The following is a 27,500-nucleotide window of genomic DNA, read 5'->3' as shown; positions in this document are numbered from 1 at the left end:
TTTACTCCACTTTTATAACGAGTTGCGCTGTGTTGTGTTATGGGGCGTGTTTTACAGACGTTTGCAGATCGTGTGTTTGGGGTCATGAACTGGACCATCCCTCTGGCCGTAGCCCTGTCCTGTTTCGGGGGACTCAACGCCTCCATCCTCGCCGCCTCCAGGTAAGCATCATCACACCTAAGAAGCACACCTGTAACAGGTAGGCTACAACAGGTAAGCATCATCACAGTTAAGAAGCACACCTGTAACAGGTGGCTACACTAACTGTAGCGTTCGAGGAGCGTAAAAATAGTTTTAGGGGACAGGGAATTTATTTTGAGTGCACGCTTCGCTATCAAGTCTGGTGTAGCCAGTTGTAGCTAATTGCTGCAGCATACGCTCCGCGAACGGTATGGTTACGGTCAGTTACGTCCCTGGTGTTACCTTCCTGTAAGAGATGCTTCAACGTGACAAAGGTAGACATATGGCCCTAATTTAAGTGATTGCAGAAGTGCAAATTCTAAAGTGTAACAGGAGCTAATTTAATCAAAAATCTATTTCCTAATTTAATATAATGGGCTTGCAGATGTTGATGGGTCGGCTTAATACTCGCTCCCAAATGCCATGCGATAGCTGAACTTTATGCAGGGGACACGTAGCCAGTTGCCTACTACAACTTTGCACTTTGCCAGTCACTTAAATTAGGACCAAGTAGATATACTGCCGAGGATGGCCTGGACAGCACATTGGGTACCTGTGTGTTTGCATCCCTGTGTATGTTATACATGGTATGAATGCATTTTGCATTGTATTGCGTGCGTGTGTGTGCGTGTGCGTGTGCGTGTGTGTGTGTGTGTGTGCGTGTGCGTGTGCGTGTGCGTGTGCGTGTGCGTGTGCGTGTGCGTGTGCGTGTGCGTGTGCGTGTGCGTGTGCGCGTGCGCGTGCGCGTGCGCGTGTGTGTGTGCGTGCGTGTGTGTGCGTGTGTGTGTGCGCGTGTGTGTGCGTGTGTGTGTGTGCGCGTGTGTATGTGTGCGTGTGTGTGTGTGTGTGGTCCTGTAGGTTGTTCTTCGTGGGCTCCAGGGAGGGCCACTTGCCAGAGTACCTGTGCATGATTCACGTCCATCGATACACCCCCATCCCAGCTCTCCTCTTCAACGTCAGTCACCTCATTCAATCTGTGCTCTATGTGTGTGTGTGTGTGTGTATGTGTGTGAGTGTTTCATGCAAAAGTGTTTTTAATTTCCTCCCATTCATCAGTTTAAGTGTTTTTGATTGAGATTAGTGTTGAGTTAGAGTGCAGGATTATCCACTCATGCGATTGACCTTCATATCACTGTGCATTATTGCATATGCAGATTAATTTCCCAAACATTGTTTAGCCTATGAATTAGCTTGTATTTATTTCACTGATGCCACACAATGCTTGATTATCTGCTGTAATCTACAGCTCTTTGCAAACAGGCAGGGGCAGCCGTGGCCTACTGGTTAGCGTTTCGGACTTGTAACCGGAGGGTTGGCGGTTCGAATCCTGACCAGTAGGAACGGCTGAAGTGCCCTTGAGCAAGGCACCTAACCCCTCACTGCTCCCCGAGCGCCGCCGTTGTAGCAGGCAGCTCACTGTGCCGGGATTAGTGTGTGCTTCACCTCACTGTGTGTTCACTGTGTGCTGAGTGTGTTTCACTAATTCACGGATTGGGATAAATGCAGAGACCAAATTTCCCTCACGGGATCAAAAGAGTATATATACTTATACTTACTTAAACAGGCGCCCACTGCTGTTCACTCTGTTTTCATGTCATCAGGCTGTGACTGCAGCAATTAAGAGACCTCAGTCATCTCAAAAGTGTTTATCTTCATCGGTGTCTCTGAAGTGTGTGTATTTGACTGTGGGGAGGGATCCATGGTGCTTGTGTGTGTGTGTGTGTGTGTGTGTCTGTGTCTGTGTGTGTATTTGACTGTACTGTTGGCCTGCAGGGTGCCATGGCGTTGGTATACCTGTGTGTGGAGGACATCTTCAGGCTCATTAACTACTACAGCTTCAGCTACTGGTTCTTTGTGGGGCTGTCCATCTTGGGGCAGCTCTACCTGCGCTGGAAACAACCGGACAGGCCTCGGCCGCTCAAGGTAATCACAACAATCACAATCACATATATACACACACACACACACATATATATATATATATATATATATATATATATATATATATATATATATATATATATATATAAGAGCAACAGGAAGTGTGTGGGAGAGCGAGACGGATTGAGTTGGGAAATGACCGCAGGTCAGATTGAGTTTGGGAAATGACCGCGGTCAGATTGAGTTTGGGAAATGACCGCAGGTCAGATTCAAATGTGCGTCTCTGTGGGCACTTGGACCCAAATGTGGTCATCAATCATCAATCACAAGAATCAATCATATATTTGTATTTTTTTCTTTTGCTTTATTCAGATAGGGCAGTGAAGAGTGAGAGAAGAGAGAGATAAGGTGGAATTGGGAAATGATCGCAGGTCAGGCTGAGTTTGGGAAATGACCGCAGGTCAGGCTGAGTTTGGGAAATGATCGCAGGTCAGGCTGAGTTTGGGAAATGATCGCAGGTCAGGCTGAGTTTAGGAAATGTCTGCGGGTCTGATTGGAGCCCAGGTCTCTGTGGGAACCTGGACATGAAATTGGTACTAATGCTGCATTCGCTTGCACCACAGCGCCCCCACAATCATCACTCAATCGGAAGGTTGGTCGTTACGCCAACGGGGAGCTACAAAAGAAAATATATATAAAATAGTTTGTAGGCAAGCGCTAGTGATTTGAATTAGAATTTTGAATCACATACAAACATCTTCATAGGATGTTAGAATAACTAGTGATGGGCAAATGAAGCTTTGGTGAACGACTGAACCACAGCAGTGTGAACCTAGCGACACTAGCTGAAAAGCAAAAAAGATGGCCGCCACACATACATTTTTCAACATAAAAGTCCTTAGCAAACCAATATTTTTGGTTACATAGACTGGTTTGGGTAAGGACTTAAAGGATGTTGAAAAATCTACATGTGGCAGCAATATTGGATTTTTTCATTAGTGTTGCTAGCTTCACACTGCTGTGGTTTAGTGGTTCACCAAAGCTTAATTTGCCCATCACTAAGAATAACAATAAAAGTATCAATTGATAGTAATAAGTAATAACTTAATAGCCTGGTAAACCAAACTCATTGACTAAGTCAATAGTCTGGTCCCTCATGATGGGAAAACCTTTCCAAGACCGATGGAAACATTAGTGAACTATTAGTGAAACATTAGTGAACTATTCCAGACTAACCTGACCCTAGCCAGATGAATTTCGTTCCGCTTAGCTCCATTGAGAGTGATTTCTGCAACCGACTTTATGGTTCAGCCAATCAGGACGCAGGGCGGGAGTTTCATAGATGTGACATAGCATAGAAGCGACTGTGAGACTGTTATTAGCGTCACGGGTTGGCTTCGATGTGAGTGGTTGAAGTAGCACGTCAATAGATGACGGACAAGTGACTTATTCAATCATATGCAAGCATTTTTTGATTAGGCCCAGCCTTCTGAAGCAACACTTCAATGGATTGGTCCCAGATGGATGAGTGGAGCTAGGCGGAGCGAAATTCATCTGGCTAGGGTCAGGTTAATTCCAGACTAGTATCTCCCTGAAAGGAGATCTAGGTGGGTGTGGCCAGGCTAATAACGTAATGCTAATTTTGGGGCAGCCGTGGCCTACTGGTTAGCGCTTCGGACTTGTAACCGGAGGGTTGCCAGTTAGAACCCCGACCAGTAGGCACGGCTGAAGTGCCCTTGAGCAAGGCCTAACCCCTCACTGCTCCCCGAGCACCGCTGTTGTTGCAGGCAGCTCACTGCGCCGGGATTAGTGTGTGCTTCACCTCACTGTGTGTTCACTGTGTGCTGAGTGTGTTTCACTAATTCACAGATTGGGTTAAATGCAGAGACCAAATTTCCCTCACGGGATCAAAAGAGTATATATACTTATACTTAACAACAATAATATCAGTAGCAATTGCCATAACAATGAAAGTGATGCCATGTGTTCTCTCTGTGTTGTGACCCTCGTCCAGCTGAGTCTGGCCTTCCCTATTATCTTCTGCATGTGCACGGTCTTCCTGGTGGTCGTGCCCCTCTACAGTGACACCATCAACTCCCTGATTGGCATTGGCATCGCCCTATCAGGAGTGCCTGTCTACTTCCTCTGCATCTATACTCCCGGCCACAAGCGGCCTCTGTGGCTGCGCAAGGCTATTGGTACGAATCAGCTGGGGATTTTGTGCTTCTATTTATCAATCAGTGATATCTGATGCACTTACATTTATCTTCATTTCAGTATGCAGTGTTTTTAAAAAAAAAAAAAAAAAGCAGATGTACTGTCTCATAGTCATATATGAATCTCAGTTGGAAGCTAAATGATTTCTATTTCTCTTTTGGTCGCTCCCTTCTCACATGCCTTTTCTCTCCCCAACACACACACACACACACACACACACACACACACACTTTTGCATTTCCCTTCTCCTCATCCATAGCTTCCTCGGGCCTCCTGATTCAGAAGGTGTGCTATTCCGTCCTGACGGAGATGGACATAGACGAGCCAAAGATGGACTGAGACTGAGGTTCAACACGTCTGCGCAGGACCTAGGAGTGTTTCTCCTATCCTCTCAGACTGGGTCGCCATTGGACAACCACCACCATACTACACTCCACTCACGGCCAATCAGGAACTTGTTTGGTTCCTGATGACCGTGCAACACTCCACACAAACATCCAATCACAAACTCTTTTGCTTCACGGCCATGCAACGTTCCACTTGCACAACCAATCACAAACTCTTTCGGGTCAATGGCCAAGCAGCAATCCAGCCAATCGGATACTAAGGACACCTGAGAGGCAGAATGATGCATCATGGGACCAGCGTAGAGATACTTCCCGATTCAGTGTATACCATATAAAGGCATTCCAAGGCATGTTATATTTAATTATTTTTCAGAGTTAACTATAAATGGGATGACATATTGAAATGACTATATTGATGGATACAGTATTTGGGCAAATGGTAGTATGTATAGCACTAGTATGAATACCTGTGTAAGGTATGAGAAAAAACCAAGGTGGGCATTATTAAATATTATAAACCAAAACATTTGTACAATTCACATTATTTAAGTCTTTTTTTTGCGGTTTTGCTAATGGCTCCAGAGGCTTTTCATTAGTGAGAATTGATATATAAATTAGGGCTGCAACAAACTATTATTTTTTATAGACCCTTTCAACAAGGTAAACAAAAACAATGCTTGAACGTTCTATTTGGGCCCCAATCTACTTCCTCTGCATTAAGATAACATATGGAATGTTAAAAAGGAAGTCTTGTGGGGCCAACTATGATGCTGATAATGGAACTCTTGAAAGGGTCCATAGTCGATTAATCTGATTATTTCTTGCTTAATCAATTAGCTGTTTGATTGCAGACATTTTTTCAACATTTTATCAGTGTTTTTCACATGCCATGATGCGTAGATCACACAAACCACACAACCAATTACCAAAATAGTTGGTGATTAATCGATTAGTTGACAACTATTAAATTAATCAATTAATATAAATATAATATAAATGTCAACATATTTCATAGCCACATAAAAAAGAAACGACCTCTAATGACAAGCTGAGGTTTAATGTGAGTTTACTTTATGAGACTTGTTTGCTTTGGCACATCTCGCAACCCTTAGTCCCATTAAGTGAACACTTTCTCTGTATGTTGAAGTCACTATGTAGGTTATTTCTACCATTATGTCGTGCTACTTCAACATGAGGAAAATCATCAAACATTCTTTGCCTGCATGTCAAGAAGTGCGCTTTGTACAAACCACCAGTTCAAAAGAGTTGGGGCATCCGATGTTCTTTATTGATAATAATAACGGTGCAACATGACCCCCCCACTCCCCAACACATCCTCTTATCACACTTTAATCAAATAAATATATACACAGTGGAGAAGGTATTCCACCAGCCTGTCACCCATCATCCAATCACATCCTTCCAAGCTTACGTGTAAGCCTCCAGTCAACCAATCATCTCTTTCCAAACCCAACTATGACCCTCCCTTCAGCCTATCGTTTCCTCCCAAGGCCGCTTCTTTCCAGGCTTGCTGCCGGCGGCCGACTTCGACGAGGTTGATGCAGGCGCCGTCTGCTGCAAAGGATTGTGGGTGAATGTCTGTCTTAGTGGTCCTGTGGCAGAGGAGGATCATGGGAACAGGAGTTAATCACCCACAGAAACCATTATCTCACTAGTAGCACTAACTCCAAATTAGTAACTGCTATGATTAGTGAAGATTTTCTGTATGTCCAAAACTACGAGTTACCATGTCCAGGTGCATGAGTAAGAGTCTTCTTCTCCAGCATGTGTGTGTGTGTCACCTTTAGCAGTGATGTCCAGGTGTGTGAATGTGGGTCACCTTTAACAGCAGTGTCAAAGTGTGTGCGCGTGTGAGAGAGTGTCACCTTTAGAAGTGATGTCCAAGTGTGTGTGAAAGGGTGTGCATAACATTTACAAGCAGTGTCGAGGGGTGTGTGTGTGTGTGTGTGCGTGTGTGTGTGTGTGTGTGCGTGTGTGTGTGTGTGAGCGTTTCACCTTTAGCGGCGATGTCCAGGTGCCCCTTTATCCTCTTCTCCCTCTCCTCCAGTTGCTGAGCAACCTGAGCGTTCTTCCAGCCTGGGGGACAAACGAGCGAACACAACAGGGGTCAGCTCAAGAGCGAACACACACACCTGGGGTCCACTCAAGAGCGAACACACACACCTGGGGTCAAGAGTGAACACACACACCTGGGGTCCACTCAGGAGCGAACACACACCTGGGGTTCACTCAAGAGAAAACACACACCCGGGGTCCGCTCAAGAGCGAACACACACAGTGGTGCGTTGAACACAACGTTGTTTGCGCAAGCGTTCTGAGAACGCCATCGTTTTCTTTCTTTTTGAAATGTATTCCAAGCCAGAGGTTAATATAGGTTTAATTTTTCAACTTTTCATTCTGATCTTTCGTCTGTAAATGTCTTAAGGTAGACATGATGTGCTCACTGCTTTTTTAATATGGCTGATTTTGTACACACGTCGATACTGATAGGATGGAACCCACCAACAAGAGATAACTACCTGGGGCCTGTACTACGAAGGGAGCTTAACCTACCCAGATGTAACCCAGGGTTACTTTGTTAAACCAGGGTTGACAAAACCTGGTTATCTTAAGTGGTGTTAATCGGTACTATGACACTGATTATGAAGTTGATTTGTTGAGCCGGGGTTAACCTCATTAGAGTTTGTGCGCGTTCACATAAAAGGGGCGGGTTGCAGCGCAAGTCACCACTTTCAATGATGACGCGATCATCTTATTTTATTTTTTCAAATACGTCGGCAGTGAACAAAGCAAGGCTGTTGGCAACGTATTGCAGATCGGGTAGCCTAAATGCCTAAAAGTAAAGTTTTAGATAGATAGATAGATACTTTATTGATCCCCAGGGGAAGTTCTATTTATTCCCACATGTTCTTCAAATATGTGTTATGGAGGATTAGTAGCTTGCGGAATGTCTGAAATGAGTTGAAATAATTAAATAGCCTATTTTGAGTTCATAGAAAGGCCTACAGATGCAACCCAATTCAGAAGTGGGCATATAGATTACAGTAATAAAGATAATTGAATGTTTAAGTAACCCCCATTGACTGATTTAGTGTATGCCTAATCCTGTGAACATTTCAGATGCAACACCATTGCCAAACGCACATGGCAGCAGGTGAAAATGAAACACAAAAACATTATTCAGAATAGTAGGTTTATATAGTTATAGCTTGCATTAATATTTCTTAATTATGAAAACATGTACAGTGTAGGCCTAGCTTATAGCCTTCACTTGGCATCTGTTTTACAGCTAACAAGAAAAAGGTGTCTTTGAACACTACTGTAGGAGGAAAGGCACCAGCGTGTTTTACAGTAGCAGAGGAGTTGGCCATCGCAAAGTGGAAGGCCGATTATTGAGGGGGTTGAGGGAGGCATTCGGTCGGATTCTGGTGCTGTGGAAATGTGTAGCCTTTATGTGCAGGGTACAGTAATATGACATTCAATTCAACAAGTTTGTTAAAATTGTGATTTTAATTTATTAGGCCTACTGTAGGCTACGTCCGATTTATTTTAGGCTATTCTTGCTCAGATTTTCAGCATACTGTAGGCCTATGTCCGATTTATTTTTTCGGACATACAGTATTCTTGCATCACCGATGGAATACATGAATGTCCACGTACGGGCATTGCTATGAGACGTCTTCCTAGATCATCTGACAAAGATAACGAATTCCCTTGCCTGACAATATATATCTTCATAGAGAATATCGTCCGGGTAGGCTATATATATTTTCTGTCTCTATATGTTCGCCCTGCGAAGAGAGTCCCTCACGATTTGCGCTCCAAGGTCTAGATCATCCAGGTACGCCGACGTCTCGGGAGAAATTGTTAGTGGAGGGGTGGTACTTATAAAGGGTGTGGTTAACGGAAACCTCGGGTTAACCAAGAACATAACCTGGTCGGAGCAGGTTTGAGATGCAGCGTAAATTGGCATGGCAGCATACCTCGGTTAAAACCTATCCAGCTTTCGTAGTACGGGTTAGTTACGGGAAGTTACGCCACACGTGATCAAGTTACTCTCGAAGTTACCCAGATAAGCCAGTAACCCCGCTTCGTAGTACAGGCCCCTAAAAAGCCTGTTGCCCATCGTCACACACTCTTGCGACCAAACATGTCTTTCTATCAGGAAACACTAGCAAAATGCAGTAGCAAAACATTTTTTGATGATTGATTGATTTTGAACTTCGAACTTTGAAGCTCTGAACAAGTCATTACAGGGCAGCCGTGACCTACTGGTTAGCTCTTCTGACTTGTAACCGGAGGGTTCTCGGTTCGAACCCCGACCAGTAGGCAAGGCACCTAACCCCTAACTGCTCCCCGAGTGCCGCTGTTGCAGGCAGCTCACTGCGCCGGGATTAGTGTGTGCTTCACCTCACTGTGTGTTCACTGTGTGCTGAATGTGTTTCACTAATTCACGGATTGGGATAAATGCAGAGACCAAATTTCCCTCACATGATCGAAAGAGTATATATACTTATACTATAACATAAAACGGTAACACTGACCGAAATCAGTCGTTTTCTGGATTCACTCTACAACGCCCTCTAATGGTCAAGTTCAACACTGCATTCAATATTCATAAGACACACTGCCCCAGTGCCCTACTAAAACCACATGACTGGGCAGCCAATCCCCTCATCATACTCTAAGCTCTCAGCCAATCAGATGTTTTGATACAGCCTGGGTGGTCCAATTTCATCACAACTCACTCTACTCTCAGCCAACCACAAGCTGTAATATATACCAGCGAGAGGCCCACCACTGCGCCCAACACACACACCTTTCTTAATGCTGTCGATGAAGCCGTCCTGTTGGGGCATGGCAGAGGGCGGGTGGACGATCCTCTCGGGGATGCGAAACTTGTCCCGCACCGCTGGGATCTTCAGCAGGGCCACCTGGCCCAACGAGAACAGGTTGGACGTCATCCAGTACGTAAACACCGCCTGCAGGTGGAGCCAGAGAGCAGGAAGGGTTGGTGAATAGACTTAAGCTGTTTTCACATATAGTCCCTTTTTTTAAAAGAACCAAACTCTGTCCACTAAAAAGGGACCAAAACAATTCTATTCACATTGTGAGTTCATTTTAAAGAGGACTCAGATCTCCTTCTGGTGCACTTCAGCTCTGATGGGGCCTCAGTTTTCTTCATGTTCACACTATACCTTCTCTGCAAGTCTCAGACCTGCTTTGGATTATGGGCAATGTAGTTGCTCTGGGTTAGTTACATATGTATGTATTTTCATCATCATTCATTATCAGGTTGAAATAATTATCATAACCCATCAGGGCTTTGAACCAGATTTTTTTCCCCCAATTGGTTCGTTCCGAACAGAAACAGTATTTTAATGTTTCCGGTTTTCGGTTCAACCCTAAAATTGACGTTCCTGAACCGGTTAGAACAAAAAAATAAAGTTCCCGAACCGGTTAATAATGTTCCATGTCAGCTGCGGGACATACAAATAAGTAGGCTGATCATTAGGACTTTAAAATTCTGTTGTTAGTCTACATCGTTTTCCTTAACCGGTTACCATTATTTTAGATAAACGATTCTGTTCCGGAACATAAAAAATGTAAAGTTTCTGGTTTCGTTTCTGTTCCTAAGAAAACATCAAAAGTTTCTGGTTTTCATTTTCATTCTGTGAACCGGTTTAAAGCCTTCTAACCCATAGTTGGTGTGATGATTTTGTTTCATAAATACATCTTCTGAAATATATTACAGGCCTAAAATATTTTCAGAATGAATTCCGATCTGAAGTTATCGCAAAGATCCTCTTGAACTGTCAGTCAACACACCAGCCAATCACACTTTCGAAGGTGGGCCCGCCCCACCTGGTTACTGTTGCTATGTCCAACTTAGCTCACGTCCAAAATGACAAGTGAACAGCAGCCCATTAACTGCGCTGCTCAGTCTCTTGTATGTTTGCCACATGCAAGAACAGTTCGCCAGAGATAATAGGCTAGCAGATCATGAAACATGGTGAGCAATATGTAATCCAAAGTTCGCTGATATCTATATGGTTATTACCAATAGCTTGGATGAAAAGATATTCAGCCTAACGTTAGAACACATTTGTTTGGCTGTAGCCTACTAGCCAAATTACAAATGTCCGTAGGCCTATCATGAGCCTAATGATAACAGGAAAAAATAGGCTAGCCTGTAAAATGTGAAAGAGAACCCAGGGTGATTGAGGTGTTCATAATGCAGAGATAAGTGAACCGCGCCGAGACTACCTCCCGAAGTGGTCTCAGTTCGGTTCGCGTTAAAGGGGTCTGAGTTCGTTTGCCATGTTCACATAATGCACAAAAAATGCTGAGTCATCGATCTGAGTTCGTTTAGAAGGCTGAAAGGGACCAGTCGTGAAAGCACCCTTAGAATAGAGGGCTCGGTGGAGTTCACAATGTACACAGCAGGGAATTAAAGGGGGGGTTACACACATGTAGGCACAGGTGGGAACAGTTGATGATCGGTTGGGCAACTTTATGGGCAAGAAGAAAGAAGAGGAGAGAAAGCAGAGAGGAGAAGAAGAGAGGAGAGGAGTAAAGGATGAGAGGATGAGATGCTACAAATAGGAGAATAGGAGAGGAGAAGAGTAAAGGATGAGAGGCTACAGAGAGGAGAAGAGGAGAGGAGATGCAGAGTTGAGGAGACAAAAGAGGCTGAACACAGAGAAGAAAAGAAGAGAGGAGAGAGAGAAGAGAGGAGGGGAGAAAATGGGAGAGAGGAGAGAAGAGAGGAGAGGAAAGAAGAGAGAAAAGAGGAGAGGAGAGGGGAAATGAAGTCACATACCAAGAGGAAGTGAGGTCACCTACCGTGGGGAAGTTAATTGTGAGAGGCAGGATGACAAATGGCATGACTCTCAGTACGGTCTTCATGGCTTTGAGGTTGGGGTTGTCCACACCAGACTCTGCCCCTAGCTATGGAGGGAGAGAAAGGGAGTGAGAGAGAGAGAGAGGGAGAGAGAGAAAGAAAGAGAGGGATGATACAGAGGAGAGGGAAGGATAAAGACAAAGAGAGAGTAGATCCAATGTGAAACAGTGAACAATGATTTTGTATGTTCCATCTTGTAGGTGTGGATTTAGGACAAGATTGCTGTTTTTTAATATGCAAGATCTTATTTTCTCATACTTCTGATCCCCCATACACACTCTCAGACTTACTATACACTTCATCTATCTGTTGCCTATGGCACTTTTGGTAGACTAGAATAAGGTACTTTATGTTTACACTTTACCGTTATACTAACGTACTGTAGCTTGACTGTTCTTCAATTATATTGGATAAAAGCCCTCTGGCAGGTCAATGAATGACCAGTTCAGTCAGGATACTCTGAGTGACGCAGTTAATTGGTTTCAGCGAGAACCAAATCAGCACTAGCTCCAAAACGCAGCCTTTGTTTTAAATTTCTATGGCCTCATGTACACTCACACAGCTCCTGCGCCATAGCAGTCATATCTTGCTCCCTTCCCCTCCCTAAGTCCACATGTCTACATCTGTTTGGGACAGGGGGGGTCTCCCAAGTCCACCTGTCTACATCTGTTTGGGACAGGGGGGTCTCCCAAGTCCACCTGTCTACATCTGCTAGGGGGGGGGTCTTGCATTCTTTGATTTCTATGTCTGTTGTATTTAGTTGTATTCTTTTATGCAGCTGCAGCAGTTACGCAGCGTCACCACTAGGTTGGTGCAACTGCTTCTAACAAGCAAACCAAGCATATTACCAAGTACTCGCATCAATACAATTCTTAAACTTATTCTGAGAGTTCCCTGTCTGGAATGTAAATAAATATAAGGTGTGTTGTCAGCTTAATGCCCAGAGCCTCACCTCCAGGATAGCAAACATGGTGCCCGTGACGGCTATCGGGAGAATGTAGTAGGGATCGGACATGGTCAGGTCGGTGAACCACAATGTCCCACCGGTTGTCAGGCTGGGAACTGGGAGGTAGGACATCTTCCGAAGTGCGATGAAGAAGGACACAAACACGGGCATCTAGGAGATCAATCCAAAACACAGTCACTATGGTTACCGTACTACAGTATGGCAGCAACCGCACAAACGCTTGCCAGGACACCATATATTGCTCATTGTTTTTGAGGGAGATTCCAGTGAATAATAAAGTTACATTGATTTGTAAATTAATCAAAAAGTCTTAAAGATGATCATCAGCAATACATTTGGTATCCACACTTTGCTTCTGTTTGGGGTTTTATTATTGTGGCCAAAATTACATCTGGACATGCAAATAGATCAGGAAGAGTTGTAGAGTTATGTGTGTGTGTGTGTGGGTGGGTGTGTGTGTTGAACATAACACTTTTCTAACCTGTACTAGAGGCACCAGGAATCCCCTGAGGGGATTGATGTCATTCTTCTTCTGGAAGAGCATCAGGTCGGAGTATGCCTTAGCAACTGCAATATGATTACATGAGAAAAACACAAACATCAACCAACCAATCAATCAATCAATCAATCAATCAATCAATCAATCAATCAATCAATCAATCAATCGCACTCACATAGCACAATGTGAGAGTATGACTTAATAACAGCAACACAATTAAAAGAGAAAAACAAACATCAGTATTTTTTTAATCACATACTGTAGACACACATATTACACAAGACTCCAACTTAGCAGTGGCAGATATCCACCTACATTCCAAAATGAATACAATGATTAAGGAATAACAGGCACAACAAACGATCTGATGTGATGTATGGAGTTGATCTGAGCAGTTGAACTTCAGTTCCAGAACACAGGCCGCTGGATATGTGCCTAGGCTCAAACTAAGACAGGACTCTAGAACTGAACCAAAGTCCATATAGACAAGCCACCCCCCACTCGGCGGCCATCTTGGTAACGGACTTTGGGCAGTTATCGGGCAGCTGTTTTCCTATTCAAGTAAATGGGGAGGCATAGAGAAGGGCCGGGATATGTGTAGACAACGGCCATATTGGCGTTACAAACTGACCTCATGCTTTTTTATGGAAGATTCTTTGAGTGCTGTGTCTCCTCATTAGAAAGTCTCTGACTGAACTCAGGAGGGGGCAGCCGTGGCCTACTGGTTAGTGCTTCGGACTTGTAACCGGAGGGGTTGCCGGTCCGAACCCTGACCAGTAGGCACGGCTAAAGTGCCCTTGAGCAAGGCAACTAACCTCACTGCTCCCCGAGCGCCGCTGTTGTTGCAGCCAGCTTACTGTGCCAGGATTAGCGTGTGCTTCACCTCATTGTGTGCTCACTGTGTTTCAATAATTCACGGATTGGGATAAATGCAGAGACCAAATTTCCCAAAGAGTATATATATATATATATATATATATATATATATATATATGTAAAGTGGAACTAAAGTTGGTAAGAGAAGGAAAAAGGTGCTTACAGTCAAACTTGTTTCCACTCTGCTTGGCCTCATTCATGCGGTTGGTGAGTTTGGTCATGTCTGGCATCACGTTGTTGAGCTTGGCAGCCTCTCTCTGGCCCTTGACGATGACCGGGAACACGGCACAGCGAGCGATCACCGTGCCTAAGGGTGGAAGACAACACAAGACACAGGGCATAAAGCTACAGTTTTGTGCCTGCGGTAATCATAAACTTTCAAAGTCGTTGTTGTATATAATTATCTTTTTTTTTTTCCAGACAGCCAGGTCCAGTGTCTGAGAACGTTAAGCCACGCATTTAACCACTTATATCATATGGAACATCTCATCACAGCATCATCCATTAAAATCTGCTACTTCACATCAAACCAGGGTTAGACGTCACGTAACACAGTATATGACGAACAGACAAAGCATACACTACAGTATTTAACGAGAATGCATGCCCTTTACTTACTTACATTAATTACAGAAGTCTAAACCCACAGATAAAAACAAGCTTCATAGTGTATTGAGGGTTAACCACACTTTAGAAACTTAGAGCTGCGACTGTAACCTGTGTTGTGTTGAGACTGTGTAGCTCAGCCCTGCACTCGCCTGGACTCAAAACTACAACTTGCAGCACCTCGGCTTGGGATTTAAGCCAAAGTCCTTTTAGGCAAGTCCCTCCACTCAGCGGCCATATTGCAACGCTTTTTGGGTACTTATCGGGCATCTATTTCAGCAGAAATGCGCTTGTGCAAGGCTTCACAACACCAACCTTGCTCCAGCGGCAAGATCGCAACACATGATTGGCAGGATGTATTCACAACACACCACATGATTGGCTGGGATATGTGTAGACAACTGCCATATTGGCGTTAAAAACTAACCCCATGCATTTCTATGGAGGACTTTTTGAGTGCTGTGTCTCCTCATTAGAAAATCTCTGGATGAGCGCGTTAGCAAGTGAGCTAAACTCCCGGGGTGCCAGCATCACTTACTCGCATGCCTCTTAAGGCATTGGGAGGGAGGTTTACACAACGTACATACCACACAGCTATGTACCAGCTGGCTACCGTTACACCACGCTCACCTAAAACGATGGCCCCCCACCAGGGCAGCCCCAGGTCCATGTGCATGTACTCCAGCAGGTTCTGGACCAGTCCCACCGGCGTGTAGCTGCCCAATCCGAGCTCTGCCAGTCGGACTTCAGCTCCCGCCCCCTGGAGAACGTCCGCGACCGTGGGGGCAACCTCAGCCAGCTGCTCAGTGATTGGCTGGGCGATGACAGGGGATGGGTCAACAACTGCTGCAGCTGTGGTGTCTGGGATGGCGACCGGAACATCAGCTAATGTCTGAGAGGTAGAGATGCAGATGTTTTGTTAGATGTTAAATATTCGTAACGCATAGAGGGCTGAGCAACTGAATAATAAAAAAAAGGCTCATTAAAATGGAATAGAGATAGAAGTATGCAATACTTGTACATTTGGTGGAGTTGGGATAGATACTGTTTGCACTGGGTCAGCAGGAGTCTGGAAACAACGAGATGAAACACTTAAACAACTTTTAAGTTCACTAATATTTAGCAGATTATTTTTATCCAAACCAAAACAGTTAATGCTGCGCGACTACACCCTCAAATGTAAAAACTTTAACTAATCTTTAACGTTTTTTGCCCATTCATGATACATTACAGACTTATATGTTACAGAAAACATGCGCATGGTACAGCATGAACGGAATGGTAAATGGATAAAAAGGCTCGTCCTTAGGACATGGTATCTGGTGAGTTAGAGCATACTATGAAGTGCGCACATCCAAAAATGTTTCAGCAGGTGCCAAATCAAAAAGGGCATACAAGTGAAAAAGTGAAAAAGACTTGCACACTGTCTTTTCACTTTTTCATCTGGTGAGTTAAACCATACCTGTGTGCTGTTGTGTCTGACTGACAGCGAGCTAACCAATAGCAGTTGTCCATTCCTGTGTTGCCCAAGGATCGCTTTGACCAGAGGACTCCTGCTTCCTCTATAGGTGTGTAGATGAGACGTCTGTATCGAAGTCTGAGAACGACAAGACGCACTAATTAACTAGCTGCTATGTGCTGTAATTATGACATCGCTACAATGCTACATGTTATCTGCCTGACATGCACATGGACATCTAGCCGTCTAGTAAGACGCAACCAGGATTAGGCCAAGACAAATGCATAGTTTAAAGTTCTTTTGCTGGCCATCACACAAACGAGCAAATGGAAAGACATCTTCAGACATGGCAAGATTTCCATGCTAGTTAAGTTAAGTTAACTTAGCTGGTTATATGTAGCTGGCTAGTGTTAGCCCCGGTGTCAAAGTCATAGCTGGTCAATGTGCTAAGCCACATTCCTACAGCAACATAAATGACTGCCCCAACCAAAATAAATCACCGCTACAAAACTACAAAACGACTTAACAAACCTCGCCCCGTGTCGCCAGGAGAGGAAAGGTGGCAATGCTGCCGATACTTGTCTGTCTTAAGAAACATGTTGTCAGACAACTCTGTGCCACCTTTCCCCTGACCGCTGCCATGTTGCAAAACACGCATTAGACAGACATGAGTACGGATAGTCTGTATGGTCAAACAGTATGAAGAAGCGTTTCAAACTTCAATTGAACTTCAGTTCGTTCGTTCAGCTCATTCGTTCACAATTTTAATTTAATACATTGACCTAGAGTCTTACAATTGAAATCTTCAGAAAAGTATGTTGAACTGTGATGACAAAATATTCCTTTACAACTTGTTTTTCAAAATGCGATATGTCAAAGTAGCCTGTCGTGACTTTTATTATGACAGATAATTATGCATTTCATGACTCGGAAGTGTATCTTTGAGTAGTTTCAGAGATTTCCCTCTGAAACTACTGAAGACAGAGGCCGACGGTTTCAATAGCTTGTTTTGTCTCATACTGAAGTTGTTTTGAATAAATAACTGTGCGGTGTTGTGCCAACCATGTCGGATACATGGAGCAACATCCAGGCGCATAAAAAGCAGCTGGACTCTCTACGAGAGCGATTGCAAAGAAGACGGAAGGATACAACTCAGCTCGCAGGTAAAAGAGTGAGCACTTACAGTATCCTGCACCTGTGAACCACTTGCACTTCGTGTCATTTTTTCATCTTCTTTAATGTCGATCCTTGACTTTGTCATTGTCATTGATCTTAACTGACCTAAAGACCTAACTGAACTAAATGGTTAACATTATGTGTCAATCAAGGAAAGGGTACAATTGTAACAGCAATCATACGTGTGCTTGATAACACGAAGGAAAGAGTTCCATCAAGCTGGCTGTCAGTGGATTGTTATTTACATGCGTTGATGTGTAGTTCTATGTAGTTACATTCAATTCTAACTTCGCGCTAGAAGCGTTTACGTAGCCATGTTTTTACCGTGACCATTGGTTTTTCAAAATCCCTTTGTGAAATCACGAAATGGTTAAGATCTCATGATTATGTGTGTGATGTCTAATATTCAGAGGCGTTGGGTACTGATGCGACGGCGGCTCGGAGCGACAGTCCGGGACCAACCGCCCAGTGCACCTCGAAGGCCGAGGAAGAGGAGCGACCTCCGGACCCCGAGCTAGAGCAGAAATTGCTGGGTTATCTCTCCGAACTGTCCTCGCTACCAGTGGACTCTCTTGCCATCACCGATTACCTTAGCACGGTAAGTAGGCTCTAGAGGGTGTAATGCACAGAGATTACTGACTGAGAACACGCTGAATTGACTTAAGCCAGTACTTTCCTTTTAATGCAGTTTATCATGCATTGTATTGTTCAATGACTGAACTCCAAGTAATGTAAGTTCAAAATGACGTAATCAAACCTAAAATGAAGACTAAAATGTTTGTTGTGGCCACCATTGCTCTCCTCCTCTCCCCCCGTAGGCCGAGGCACCAGTATCCCATGGCAACATCCAGAGTCTCCTCCTCAAGTTCTCTGCCCAGGAGCTCATCGAGGTGCATCAGGGCTTCACCGCCCTCGATTTCCTCAACCGACAGAGGAGCCAAGCTGGCACCTCCTCCGCCGCTACCTCCTCTTCATCCTCTTCCTCCGCCTCCACCTCTTCCTCAACCCCCTCCACCATCGTCTCCTCTGTGGACTATACCAAGCTGTGCGCCATGCGGGGGGCCCTGTCTCAAAAGACGGCCACCAAGAGGAAAGGGGACGACATCGTCCCGCCAAAGCGTCCGCCTGGCCCCGCCCCTTCCTCGCAGACGCCAGCGGTGGTGACGGCCCACGTGCCAGGGCCGTCTGATTGGAAGGCGGGGGGCGGAGGGGGCGGTCCAGAGAAGAAGAGCAGGACCAGTAAAGGTCAGACGTCTCACCTGGACATGGAGATCGAGAGCCTTCTCAGCCAGCAGTCCACCAAGGAGCAACAGAGCAAGAAGGTACAGCAGAGCAGAGCAGAGCATGGAACACATGGAGCACATGGAACATAGAACTTGGAATAGGAATTAGCAACAATTAGCAATGTGGAGAATTCCCCCAGTTCCTTAATTCTTCATCTAGAATCCTTCAGTCATATCAAGCTGTTATAGACCCTTTCAATCTGTTGCCGTTTGAAGCGTACAAAACCAACGCGGATACTTTGAAATGAAAGTGAATCGGACCTCAGCATAATGCTCTTCAATTGTTGTTTTGTGCCCAAGTAGCCCATAAGCTCAGTGTTGTTTTCTGTGCCACAAGAAATGCCTTAGGAACTCTCATGCCCATTTCTGCAGTTGAAAGGGTCTCTATATCATTCATCAGAATAGTGGTTAATCTGACATGTCCATTGGCGTTGTGAAACTTGAAACTTTCTGCAGGTCTGATTGTTTTCCGTTTCATGATGTTTCTTATCTTTAATGACCTGTAAAAAAGTAAGAGGTGTGTGTGTGTGTGTGTTATTCAGGTGAGCAGGGAGATCCTGGAGTTGCTCAACACCAGCTCGGCGAAGGAGCAGTCCATCGTTGAGAAGTTTCGCTCACGCGGTCGGGCTCAGGTGCAGGAGTTCTGCGATCACGGAACCAAAGAAGAGTGCACGCGCTCCGGAGACACGCCGCATCCCTGCACCAAGCTGCACTTTAGGTCAGCACACAGACACACACACACACACACACACACACACACACACACACGCAGCAAGCAGTTCGGCTCTACTCTACTCTACTCATTTCCTCTGAGAGTTGACTTGTGTGCCTGGTCTTTGCTCTCAGGCGGATCATTAACAAACACACGGACGAGAGCCTGGGCGACTGCTCCTTCCTGAACACGTGCTTCCACATGGACACGTGTAAGTACGTCCACTACGAGATCGACAGCCCGCCCGAGATGGACACGGGGGCCCTGGGCCCGCAGACGGCCGGAGCAGAGCTGGGGCTGCACGAAGGGGACGAGCAGAGCGACGTGGGCAAGCTCTTCCCCTCACAGGTGAGATGGACAGCGTCACAGGTGAGATGGACAGCGTCACAGGTGAGATGGACAGCGTCACAGGTGAGATGGACAGTGTCACAGGTGAGATGAACAGCGTCACAGGTGAGATGGACAGCGTCACAGGTGAGATGGACAGCGTCACAGGTGAGATGAACAGGGCGGGAGATCACGTTTATGCTATAGTCTGGCAAGCTCTTCCCCTCACAGGTGAGATGAACAGCGTCACAGGTGAGATGGACAGGGCGGGAGATCACGTTTATGCTATAGTCTGGCAAGCTCTTCCCCTCACAGGTGAGATGGACAGCGTCACAGGTGAGATGGACAGCGTCACAGGTGAGATGGACAGGGCGGGAGATCACGTTTATGTTATAGTCTGGCAAGCTCTTCCCCTCACAGGTGAGATGAACAGCGTCACAGGTGAGATGGACAGGGCGGGAGATCACGTTTATGTTATAGTCTGGCAAGCTCTTCCCCTCACAGGTGAGATGGACAGGGCGGGAGATCACGTTTATGCTATAGTCTGGCAAGCTCTTCCCCTCACAGGTGAGATGGACAGGGCGGGAGATCACGTTTATGTTATAGTCTGGCAAGCTCTTCCCCTCACAGGTGAGATGGACAGGGCGGGAGATCACGTTTATGTTATAGTCTGGCAAGCTCTTCCCCTCACAGGTGAGATGGACAGGGCGGGAGATCACGTTTATGTTATAGTCTGGCAAGCTCTTCCCCTCACAGGTGAGATGGACAGGGCGGGAGATCACGTTTATGTTATAGTCTGGCAAGCTCTTCCCCTCACAGGTGAGATGGACAGGGCGGGAGATCACGTTTATGTTATAGTCTGGCAAGCTCTTCCCCTCACAGGTGAGATGAACAGCGTCACAGGTGAGATGAACAGGGCGGGAGATCACGTTTATGCTATAGTCTGGCAAGCTCTTCCCCTCACAGGTGAGATGGACAGGGCGGGAGATCACGTTTATGTTATAGTCTGGCAAGCTCTTCCCCTCACAGGTGAGATGAACAGGGCGGGATGGAGTACTGGGCACATGATTATGTTATAGTATGTTTAGTTATGGGTGTGGGTGTGGGTGTAGTTACGGGTATGGGTGTGGTTATGATTATGAGGTGTGGGTGTGGTTATGGGTGTGGCTATGGGTGTGGTTATGGGTGTGGGTATGGTTATGATTATGGGTGTGGTTATGGGTGTGGGTATAGGTGTGGGTATAGGTGTGGGTGTGGGTATGGGTATAGCTGGGGCTGCATGCTGGGGATGAGGAGAGCAACATGGGCAAGTTCTTCCCCTCACAGGTAAGATGGACAGAGTGGGAGATTATGGTTATGTTACATGATCATTTATATGATTGTGTTTATGTTAGATCAATATTCTTCACTTAGGTGACAAATATATATATTTTTAAGGAGTGATTTCATTGTAACAACTGTATTGTAACATGACAGGTTACCAAAAACAAAAAGTAAAACAGTTTCCATGCATGTTTAGCCAAGTCCAAACTGTCCTACTCGACCACCACTATTGTGTGGCTTTGTGGGGATCCTGTTGATACATTGGTGCTGATATTATTGTTATTCACTCTCGCTCTCATTCTCTCCCTCCCTCTCTCTCTCTGTTTCACACTCTTACTCTCACATTCTCTCTCTCTCTCTCTCTCTCTCTCTCTCTCTCTCTCTCTCTCTCTCTCTCTCTCTCTCTCTCTCTCTCTCTCTCTCTCACATTCTCTCTCTCACATTCTCTTGCTCTCTCTCTCTTGCTCTCTCTCTCTCATTCTCTCTCTCCCTCTCTCTGTTTCTCACTCTTGCTCTCACATTCTCTCTCTCTCTTGCTCTCTCTCTCTCGCTCTCATTCTCTCCCTCCCTCTCTCTGTTTCTCTCTCTTGCTCTCACATTCTCTCTCTCTCTTTCTCTCTCTCTCTCTCTCTCTCTCTCTCTCTCTCTCGCTCTCTTTCTCTCTCTCTCTCTCGCTCTCTTTCTCTCCCTCCCTCTCTCTGTTTCTCTCTCTTGCTCTCACATTCTCTCTCTCTCTCTCTCTCTCTCTCTCTCTCTCTCGCTCTCTTTCTCTCTCTCTCTCTCTCGCTCTCTCCCTCTCTCTCTCTCTCTCTCTTTCTCTCTCTCCCTCAGTGGATCTGCTGTGACATCCGCTACCTGGACGTGTCCATCTTGGGCAAGTTTGCCGTGGTGATGGCCGACCCTCCATGGGACATCCACATGGAGCTTCCGTACGGAACCCTGACCGACGACGAGATGAGGAAGCTCAACATTCCCGCCCTCCAGGACGACGGATTTCTCTTCCTGTGGGTCACAGGCAGGTACGAGCTCAGAAGGCCACTAGGAGAGCTACAGAAGGCTCTGTTATTGAGCTGCACGACACGTTTATTATCTGTTTGAAGCTTACTGCGTGTTCATATGTTAATGGATGAACACATTTCCCCTATGCTCAATGCTCTAATCCAGTAATACTAGCTACAGAGTCATACCATCAAAGGCAAACATTAGAAAGGTAATCCCACAGCAAGAAGATAGAGTATCAACATGTTGTTTTAAATCAGAATATTGTCTCAGTTGGCAAAACTCACTGGGATACAGAACAGTGGACAGTAGATGATGTGAAGAATTCAGGGCCCTGTACTGACTGTGTGTGTGTGTGTGTGTGTGTGTGTGTGTGTGTGTGTGTGTGCGCGTGTCTGTATGTGTGTGTGCGCCTTTCTGTATATGTGTGTGCGCGCGCACGTGTGTGTGTGTGTGTGTGTGTGTGTGTGTGTGTGTGTGTGTGTGTGTGTGTGTGTGTGTGTGTGTGTGTGTGTTGCAGAGCCATGGAGTTGGGCAGAGAGTGCCTCAGTCTATGGGGGTAAGTACATTTTTAAATTACTGAACCTTTACATAAGTCTATATTACTGGTATATATCTGAATATATATTCATATCATATAATATATTTGAATAATAGTGAACATATAAGTGAATATAATAAAATATATAATATAATACATATTTATAACATATACTGTATGAATATAAATGCTTTGTTTGTATTTCAATTAAAAGAAGGCAATACAGTTTCAAAAGAATGTAGTGGAACGTCACAATTATTGGAACGTATTTGAAGTTGTAAGGTAGTTCAAAGAAATGATGGACTGTGAATCTGTTGGTCTTGCAGCTATGAGCGAGTCGATGAGATCATCTGGGTGAAGACCAATCAGCTGCAAAGAATCATTCGCACAGGGAGGACGGGGCACTGGCTCAACCACGGCAAAGAGCACTGTCTGGTCAGTCAAGCTCTCTCACCTCTCTTTCTCTCTCTCTCTCTCTTTCTCTCTCTCACTCACTCACTCACGGTCAGTCCAGTGCTCTCTCTCTCTCTCTCACTCACTCACTCACTCACTCACTCACTCATGGTCAGTCCAGTGCTCTCTCTCTCACTCACTCACTCACTCACTCACTCACGGTCAGTCCAGTGCTCTCTCTCTCACTCTCTCACTCACTCACTCACTCACTCACTCAACCACGCCAAAGAGCACTGTCTGGTGAGTCCAGCTCACTCACTTCCTCACTCTCTCACTCTTTCTTTCTGTCATCCCTCCATCTTTCTTTTCTCCTCTGTTCTCTTCTCTCTCTCTCTTGCTGTTTCTCTGGCAATGACAAATCTGTCTAATATACACTATATATATATATATATATATATATATATATATGTCCACATGGATCTGTCTTTGGGCTGACGGACGGATGTATCTATCCGCTACTTATCAGTGTGTGTCTGGAGGTTGGCATTTGTCTGTGAGCTTCTGGGCTAATGTGTGTGCCTGTCTGTCTGTCTACTACTTAACTCTCTGTGTCTGTAGGTGGGTGTCTGTCTATCTGTCTGTGAGCTGATGGATGTGTCTGTTTGTCTCTGAGCTGATGGATCTACCTGTCTTTCTGTCGGTGGATGTACACCTGTCTGTCTGTTACTTATCTGTCTGTGTCTGTAGGTGGGTGTCAAAGGAAACCCTCAGGGATTCAACCGGGGATTAGACTGTGATGTCATCGTGGCAGAGGTCAGAATCTGTTCTTACCACTGAGATATATTTAACATGACCACAGCATCATACACACACACACAGACTTATACACATAGAGCACTGTGAGTTGATAAGTCCCTGTCTCTCTCTCTCTCTCACAGGTGACAGTCAAACACTTTCACTTACGCACACACACACACACACACACACACACAGTGTGAGCTGATTAACCCTTGTCTGTCTCTGTTTCTGTCCACTCCCAGGTGCGCTCCACCAGTCATAAACCTGATGAGATCTACGGGATGATAGAGCGGCTTTCGCCAGGAACCAGAAAAATAGAGCTCTTCGGAAGACCTCACAATGTACAGCCTAACTGGTAAGGCGTTTGTGTGTGTGGGTGTTAACGTCATTTTGTTTGTATTTGGATATACTGTGTGTGTGTGTGTGTGTCTGTCTGTCTGTCTATTACTAAAAAATGACAGTCAAAGTGCAAAGTCTGTCAACAAGCAAAACTCTCTTGCTGCTGGTGTTAAATTAGCAAATTGATTTTGCCTAGTTATTAAATAAGGTTTAGTTAGACTTACGACTTTGTCCTTTGTCCATCATTCAAATGAGGACCCATAGTGTGTGTGTGTGTGTGTGTGTGTGTGTGTGTGTGCGTGCATGCATGTGTCTATTGTACTGTATATTGTCAACGCAGATAAGTGTGCATGTATTTAGAAAAGCATTTTAAAAGGTTGTACAGTTATCCATTGCGTGCACGCTTTTTCACGCTTTGTCATCTTTGTCTGTGACATCACTGCAGGGTAACGCTTGGCAACCAGCTGGATGGTATTCATTTGCTTGACCCGGATGTTGTGGCTCGGTTCAAGAAGCGCTATCCCGACGGAGTCATCTCCAAACCTCAAAACATGTAGCGGTCTTGCTCTGTGACCTTTCAACCGACAAACTATGACCTTTTGAAGGAGTGACTGAAGATGCAGACTAGTTTTCCTGGAAAAACAGGGAAGAACACTTTTTTTGTACTGATTTCAGAATTTGTAATAAAACTGTAAAAATTTCACTCTCATCTGTGGTGTTGTGGTGGTTGACCTGGTGCTATTTTGTTGTTGCCAGGCAACTCTGCTTTATTTCAGACATCTGGACATAGACAACTTCCCTCCCATTAAATAAGTTGCCTATGCATGGGAACACATCAACACAAGTCAAAAGGTCATGATTTCAAGACATTTTATTTTGAGTTCTGAACATCAAGAAAAATAGAAAACATGAAAAATATTACATGAAAAATATACCTCTCTTGGACGCTTAAAAAATCCATTGAAATGCGACTCTCGTCATCTCTAATCGGATTGTATCACATACAAAACATATTCCTGTTTGTCTGTTCACCAGCACCACATTGTGTTTACTTTCAAACGCTGTCTGGGTATATCGGATCGCGGATGGAGAAAATGCCTTGATGGGAGATTTCCCTGGTAACAACCCAGACCTGCAGGAGAGAACCTCCGACATGCAGAGATTATAGATTCATAAAAGCTTAAAAAAATCTAAACATTTGTGCAATAACTCTGTGTCAGTACACATCTATGTGGCTCAAACGCATGTTAAAAAAAATAATTAAGCACTTGCTTTCACCTTGGACATTTAAAAATCTCATCCCCAAACACACAGTTGAATCTGGATTAGATCTACTCCACACTCGACACCCATCTAGGCCGTCTCCCTGTTTTCAGTAACATTACGGCCTTGCAAGCTGATCTGCTGAACACCACGCTCGCTCTCACGCCTACCTACATGTACGAACACAGCCACACACACACACACACACACATGGGTATTCATACAAATATGTGTAAGGAAAAATAATTAAAAAAACGGTTTCCGGCTGAGAGTAATGCACTTGGCGGTAATGACTTTGTAAACGTACGTCACTCAACTTATGTCTTGTCATCAGGTTATATTTGTGTTCTTATCTGCTCCCTGACTCCAGCCACAGCTGGGAACCATAGCAACCAGAGGTGTGGGTGTTCCGCTTGTTATCAGTCGGGGCAACACCGATGGCGTGAGCGAGATGGAGTCTGTTTTCATCTCGATGTAGTCTGTCAAGACTTTTACAAAAACGACCGACTTTTTGCCAGACCCTCCACACATCTCCTCTCCTCTCCTGTCCTCTTCTCTTCCCAGCATGCTGTTGTCAGAAAGGTGAAAGGTCAAGTCCTTTGCTTCAGATGAGTTTAGCAGGGAGTTAAGGTGATGGTAATGGCAGTAGTGCAGCCCACACACACACACACACACATACGTGTGTGTGTGTGTGTTCTCAGTAGGTAGCGTCCACTGCGTTAATGTTGCTGTCCATCTGGTGTCGGAAGGAGAGGCGGGCCTTGTGGGAGAAGTAGACCTGGGTGCCTCCAGGGCTGTGGCTCTCGCTCTCACTGCCCCACGAGGCCGTGGAGGACAGACGAGGCTTCATCTCGGACTCACTGGACACTACGGGGAAACAGGACAGGAAAGACGGGTTGATTAATCTGACATGATTGGTCATTGATATTTTATTTGTAATGAATGATTGATTGGCACATGGGAATGGAAAATAAAGTAGCTAAACTGAAAAGACTGCATTAGGCTACATTAGTTCCTCTTGGAAAACTACAGACACACAGGAGAAGGGATTGGGTTAGACGTTATTTACAAAGGAAATTTGATCTGTTGGTAATGTAGCTCAGATGGCACTGATTCAGTGGAGATTTGAAATTATTCAGATATACTGTGTACATTAGGCAATATGAAGTGGGTATGATCTTTAAAAGATTTCAATCATAATTTTCAGCCTGTTCATCCTAAGAGTTCAAAACAACTTCTCCAAGTTGGCCCGCTGAAGATCAAAAGCAATCTGCCAACCAAAGAATGAGCTCAAAGCTGTGAGCGTAAGCGCTTGACAGTTTGACCTTGTAGAAACTAACTGTTGTCAAGATGAATCCGCGGGTGACGGGCATTTACAATAACATTGTAATGTAATGACAAGTTATGACACGCGGTAACCAAAAGCTATCTTCAAGATCATTGTAGTTGGGTGTGGTGAGGCACCGTCACCGCGCTGAGAATCGCTGCGCAAGCTTTAAATAACAGCAGCTGCCAAGTAGGCCTGTTAGTTACTTTACTTTAACAGGTTTTGACAATTTCTCATGCCAGAAAGATTACTTTAATTAAAGATGATTTTCTTGCTCTATTACCATGGGTTATTAAACTGACCATATACTTATTTGTATTACGGAAAGCATGTGAAGTTTACGCTACCAGACTTTTCTTGGAACTTCACATTAAGAATAAAATGCAGTGCTCCTACCTGACTCTGGGGGGCACTGTCGTCCCTTGCATCGCTCCTTGCAGCGTCTGTAAAACGGGAAACACTGGAGCACTTTCACACCCATGACTTTTGGAGAACACTGGAGGGAGAGACAGATGCAGGTTAGTAAGAAATGCTCTGTACAAGTTCGCAACACAAGAAGTGGGCTGATTATTGTTTAATCGTCTCATTTCATAGTAAACACTGAAATAGCACTTTTTATATTGAACAGACTTCATTGGTCCGTTGGGCAGACGCGCCAGGCGTCTCGGCCAATCTCGGCCACCACAAATTGGCAGACAGAAAAGCTCTGTATAGACAGTAGGCTACAGCCTAATCCCATAAGTGCACGTCAATGGCGAATAGCGGCTAGCGATCTGATAAATCCTTCAATGGAATTAAACCTCTAAGGTCGTGAAAAAGACACAGACAGGGTCATTTAGCCAGGTCCGAGCCCGGATATATACTCTAGGCCTACGAGTCATAGCCAGATGGCATGATGTGAGGCCCATGGTGTTGAAATCTAGGCCTGATGTGCTGACAAATTTAAGACCAATTGACAGCTCTATAGTGTGAATTGACATCAGTATGGGGCTGTCTCCACCATGAGTTGAGAATCTAAAAAAGCAAGTTTGGACAAGGCGCTACCAGTCTCTCCTTGGTCTG

General features: G+C 45.0%; 4 protein-coding genes across 10 annotated transcripts in view; 2 read left to right on the top strand and 2 right to left on the bottom strand.

Annotated features, from left to right (window-relative positions):
- The window catches only part of slc7a7 (solute carrier family 7 member 7), a 56,982-nt gene extending 51,833 nt beyond the window's left edge, over nt 1-5,149 (top strand). For all 6 annotated transcript variants that reach the window (XM_042070729.1, XM_042070733.1, XM_042070732.1 and 3 more), the window contains 5 exons: nt 58-161; nt 1,039-1,135; nt 1,954-2,103; nt 4,076-4,259; nt 4,538-5,149. In XM_042070729.1, the coding sequence (XP_041926663.1) occupies nt 58-161; nt 1,039-1,135; nt 1,954-2,103; nt 4,076-4,259; nt 4,538-4,617 (615 nt within the window). In that variant the 3' untranslated portion in view covers nt 4,618-5,149. The remainder of the gene's footprint in view (nt 1-57; nt 162-1,038; nt 1,136-1,953; nt 2,104-4,075; nt 4,260-4,537) is intronic.
- A 742-nt stretch (nt 5,150-5,891) lies between these two features.
- Nucleotides 5,892-16,643, bottom strand: oxa1l (OXA1L mitochondrial inner membrane protein). 2 transcript variants are annotated; one of them, XM_042070739.1, is made up of 11 exons: nt 16,489-16,643; nt 15,961-16,095; nt 15,514-15,567; nt 15,129-15,390; nt 14,056-14,199; nt 12,999-13,084; nt 12,503-12,667; nt 11,493-11,597; nt 9,466-9,628; nt 6,642-6,722; nt 5,892-6,238 (listed from the first exon to the last, which is right to left on the bottom strand). In XM_042070739.1, the coding sequence occupies exons 1-11, from the start codon at nt 16,597-16,599 to the stop codon at nt 6,114-6,116; spliced, it is 1,431 nt and encodes a 476-aa protein (XP_041926673.1). In that variant the 5' UTR covers nt 16,600-16,643; the 3' UTR covers nt 5,892-6,113. The 2 variants fall into 2 exon arrangements, with proteins under 2 accessions (XP_041926673.1, XP_041926674.1); XM_042070740.1 differs by having other exon boundaries at nt 15,520-15,567.
- On the top strand, nt 15,667-24,557 carry mettl3 (methyltransferase like 3). The gene is made up of 13 exons (XM_042070720.1): nt 15,667-15,677; nt 16,692-16,694; nt 16,913-17,120; nt 17,544-17,731; nt 17,952-18,455; nt 18,959-19,134; nt 19,263-19,476; nt 21,610-21,797; nt 22,298-22,336; nt 22,645-22,753; nt 23,459-23,524; nt 23,752-23,864; nt 24,294-24,557. The coding sequence occupies exons 3-13, from the start codon at nt 17,021-17,023 to the stop codon at nt 24,403-24,405; spliced, it is 1,809 nt and encodes a 602-aa protein (XP_041926654.1). The 5' UTR covers nt 15,667-15,677; nt 16,692-16,694; nt 16,913-17,020; the 3' UTR covers nt 24,406-24,557.
- Nucleotides 24,558-24,701: 144 nt separating this feature from the next.
- Nucleotides 24,702-27,500, bottom strand: part of LOC121690287 (uncharacterized protein C17orf114-like) — a 6,262-nt gene continuing 3,463 nt past the window's right edge. Inside the window, exons 2-3 of the mRNA XM_042070781.1 lie at nt 26,835-26,934; nt 24,702-25,978 (exon numbers count right to left, since the gene is read on the bottom strand). Of these exons, the coding sequence (XP_041926715.1) occupies nt 25,809-25,978; nt 26,835-26,919 (255 nt within the window). The 5' untranslated portion in view covers nt 26,920-26,934 and the 3' untranslated portion in view covers nt 24,702-25,808. The remainder of the gene's footprint in view (nt 25,979-26,834; nt 26,935-27,500) is intronic.

Source organism: Alosa sapidissima, chromosome 18, assembly GCF_018492685.1.
Source record: "Alosa sapidissima isolate fAloSap1 chromosome 18, fAloSap1.pri, whole genome shotgun sequence".
In the NCBI taxonomy this organism is placed as follows: Eukaryota; Metazoa; Chordata; class Actinopteri; order Clupeiformes; family Clupeidae; genus Alosa; species Alosa sapidissima.
The sequence above is the reverse complement of the archived record's forward strand: the minus strand, read 5'-3'. Positions and strand labels throughout refer to the sequence as shown.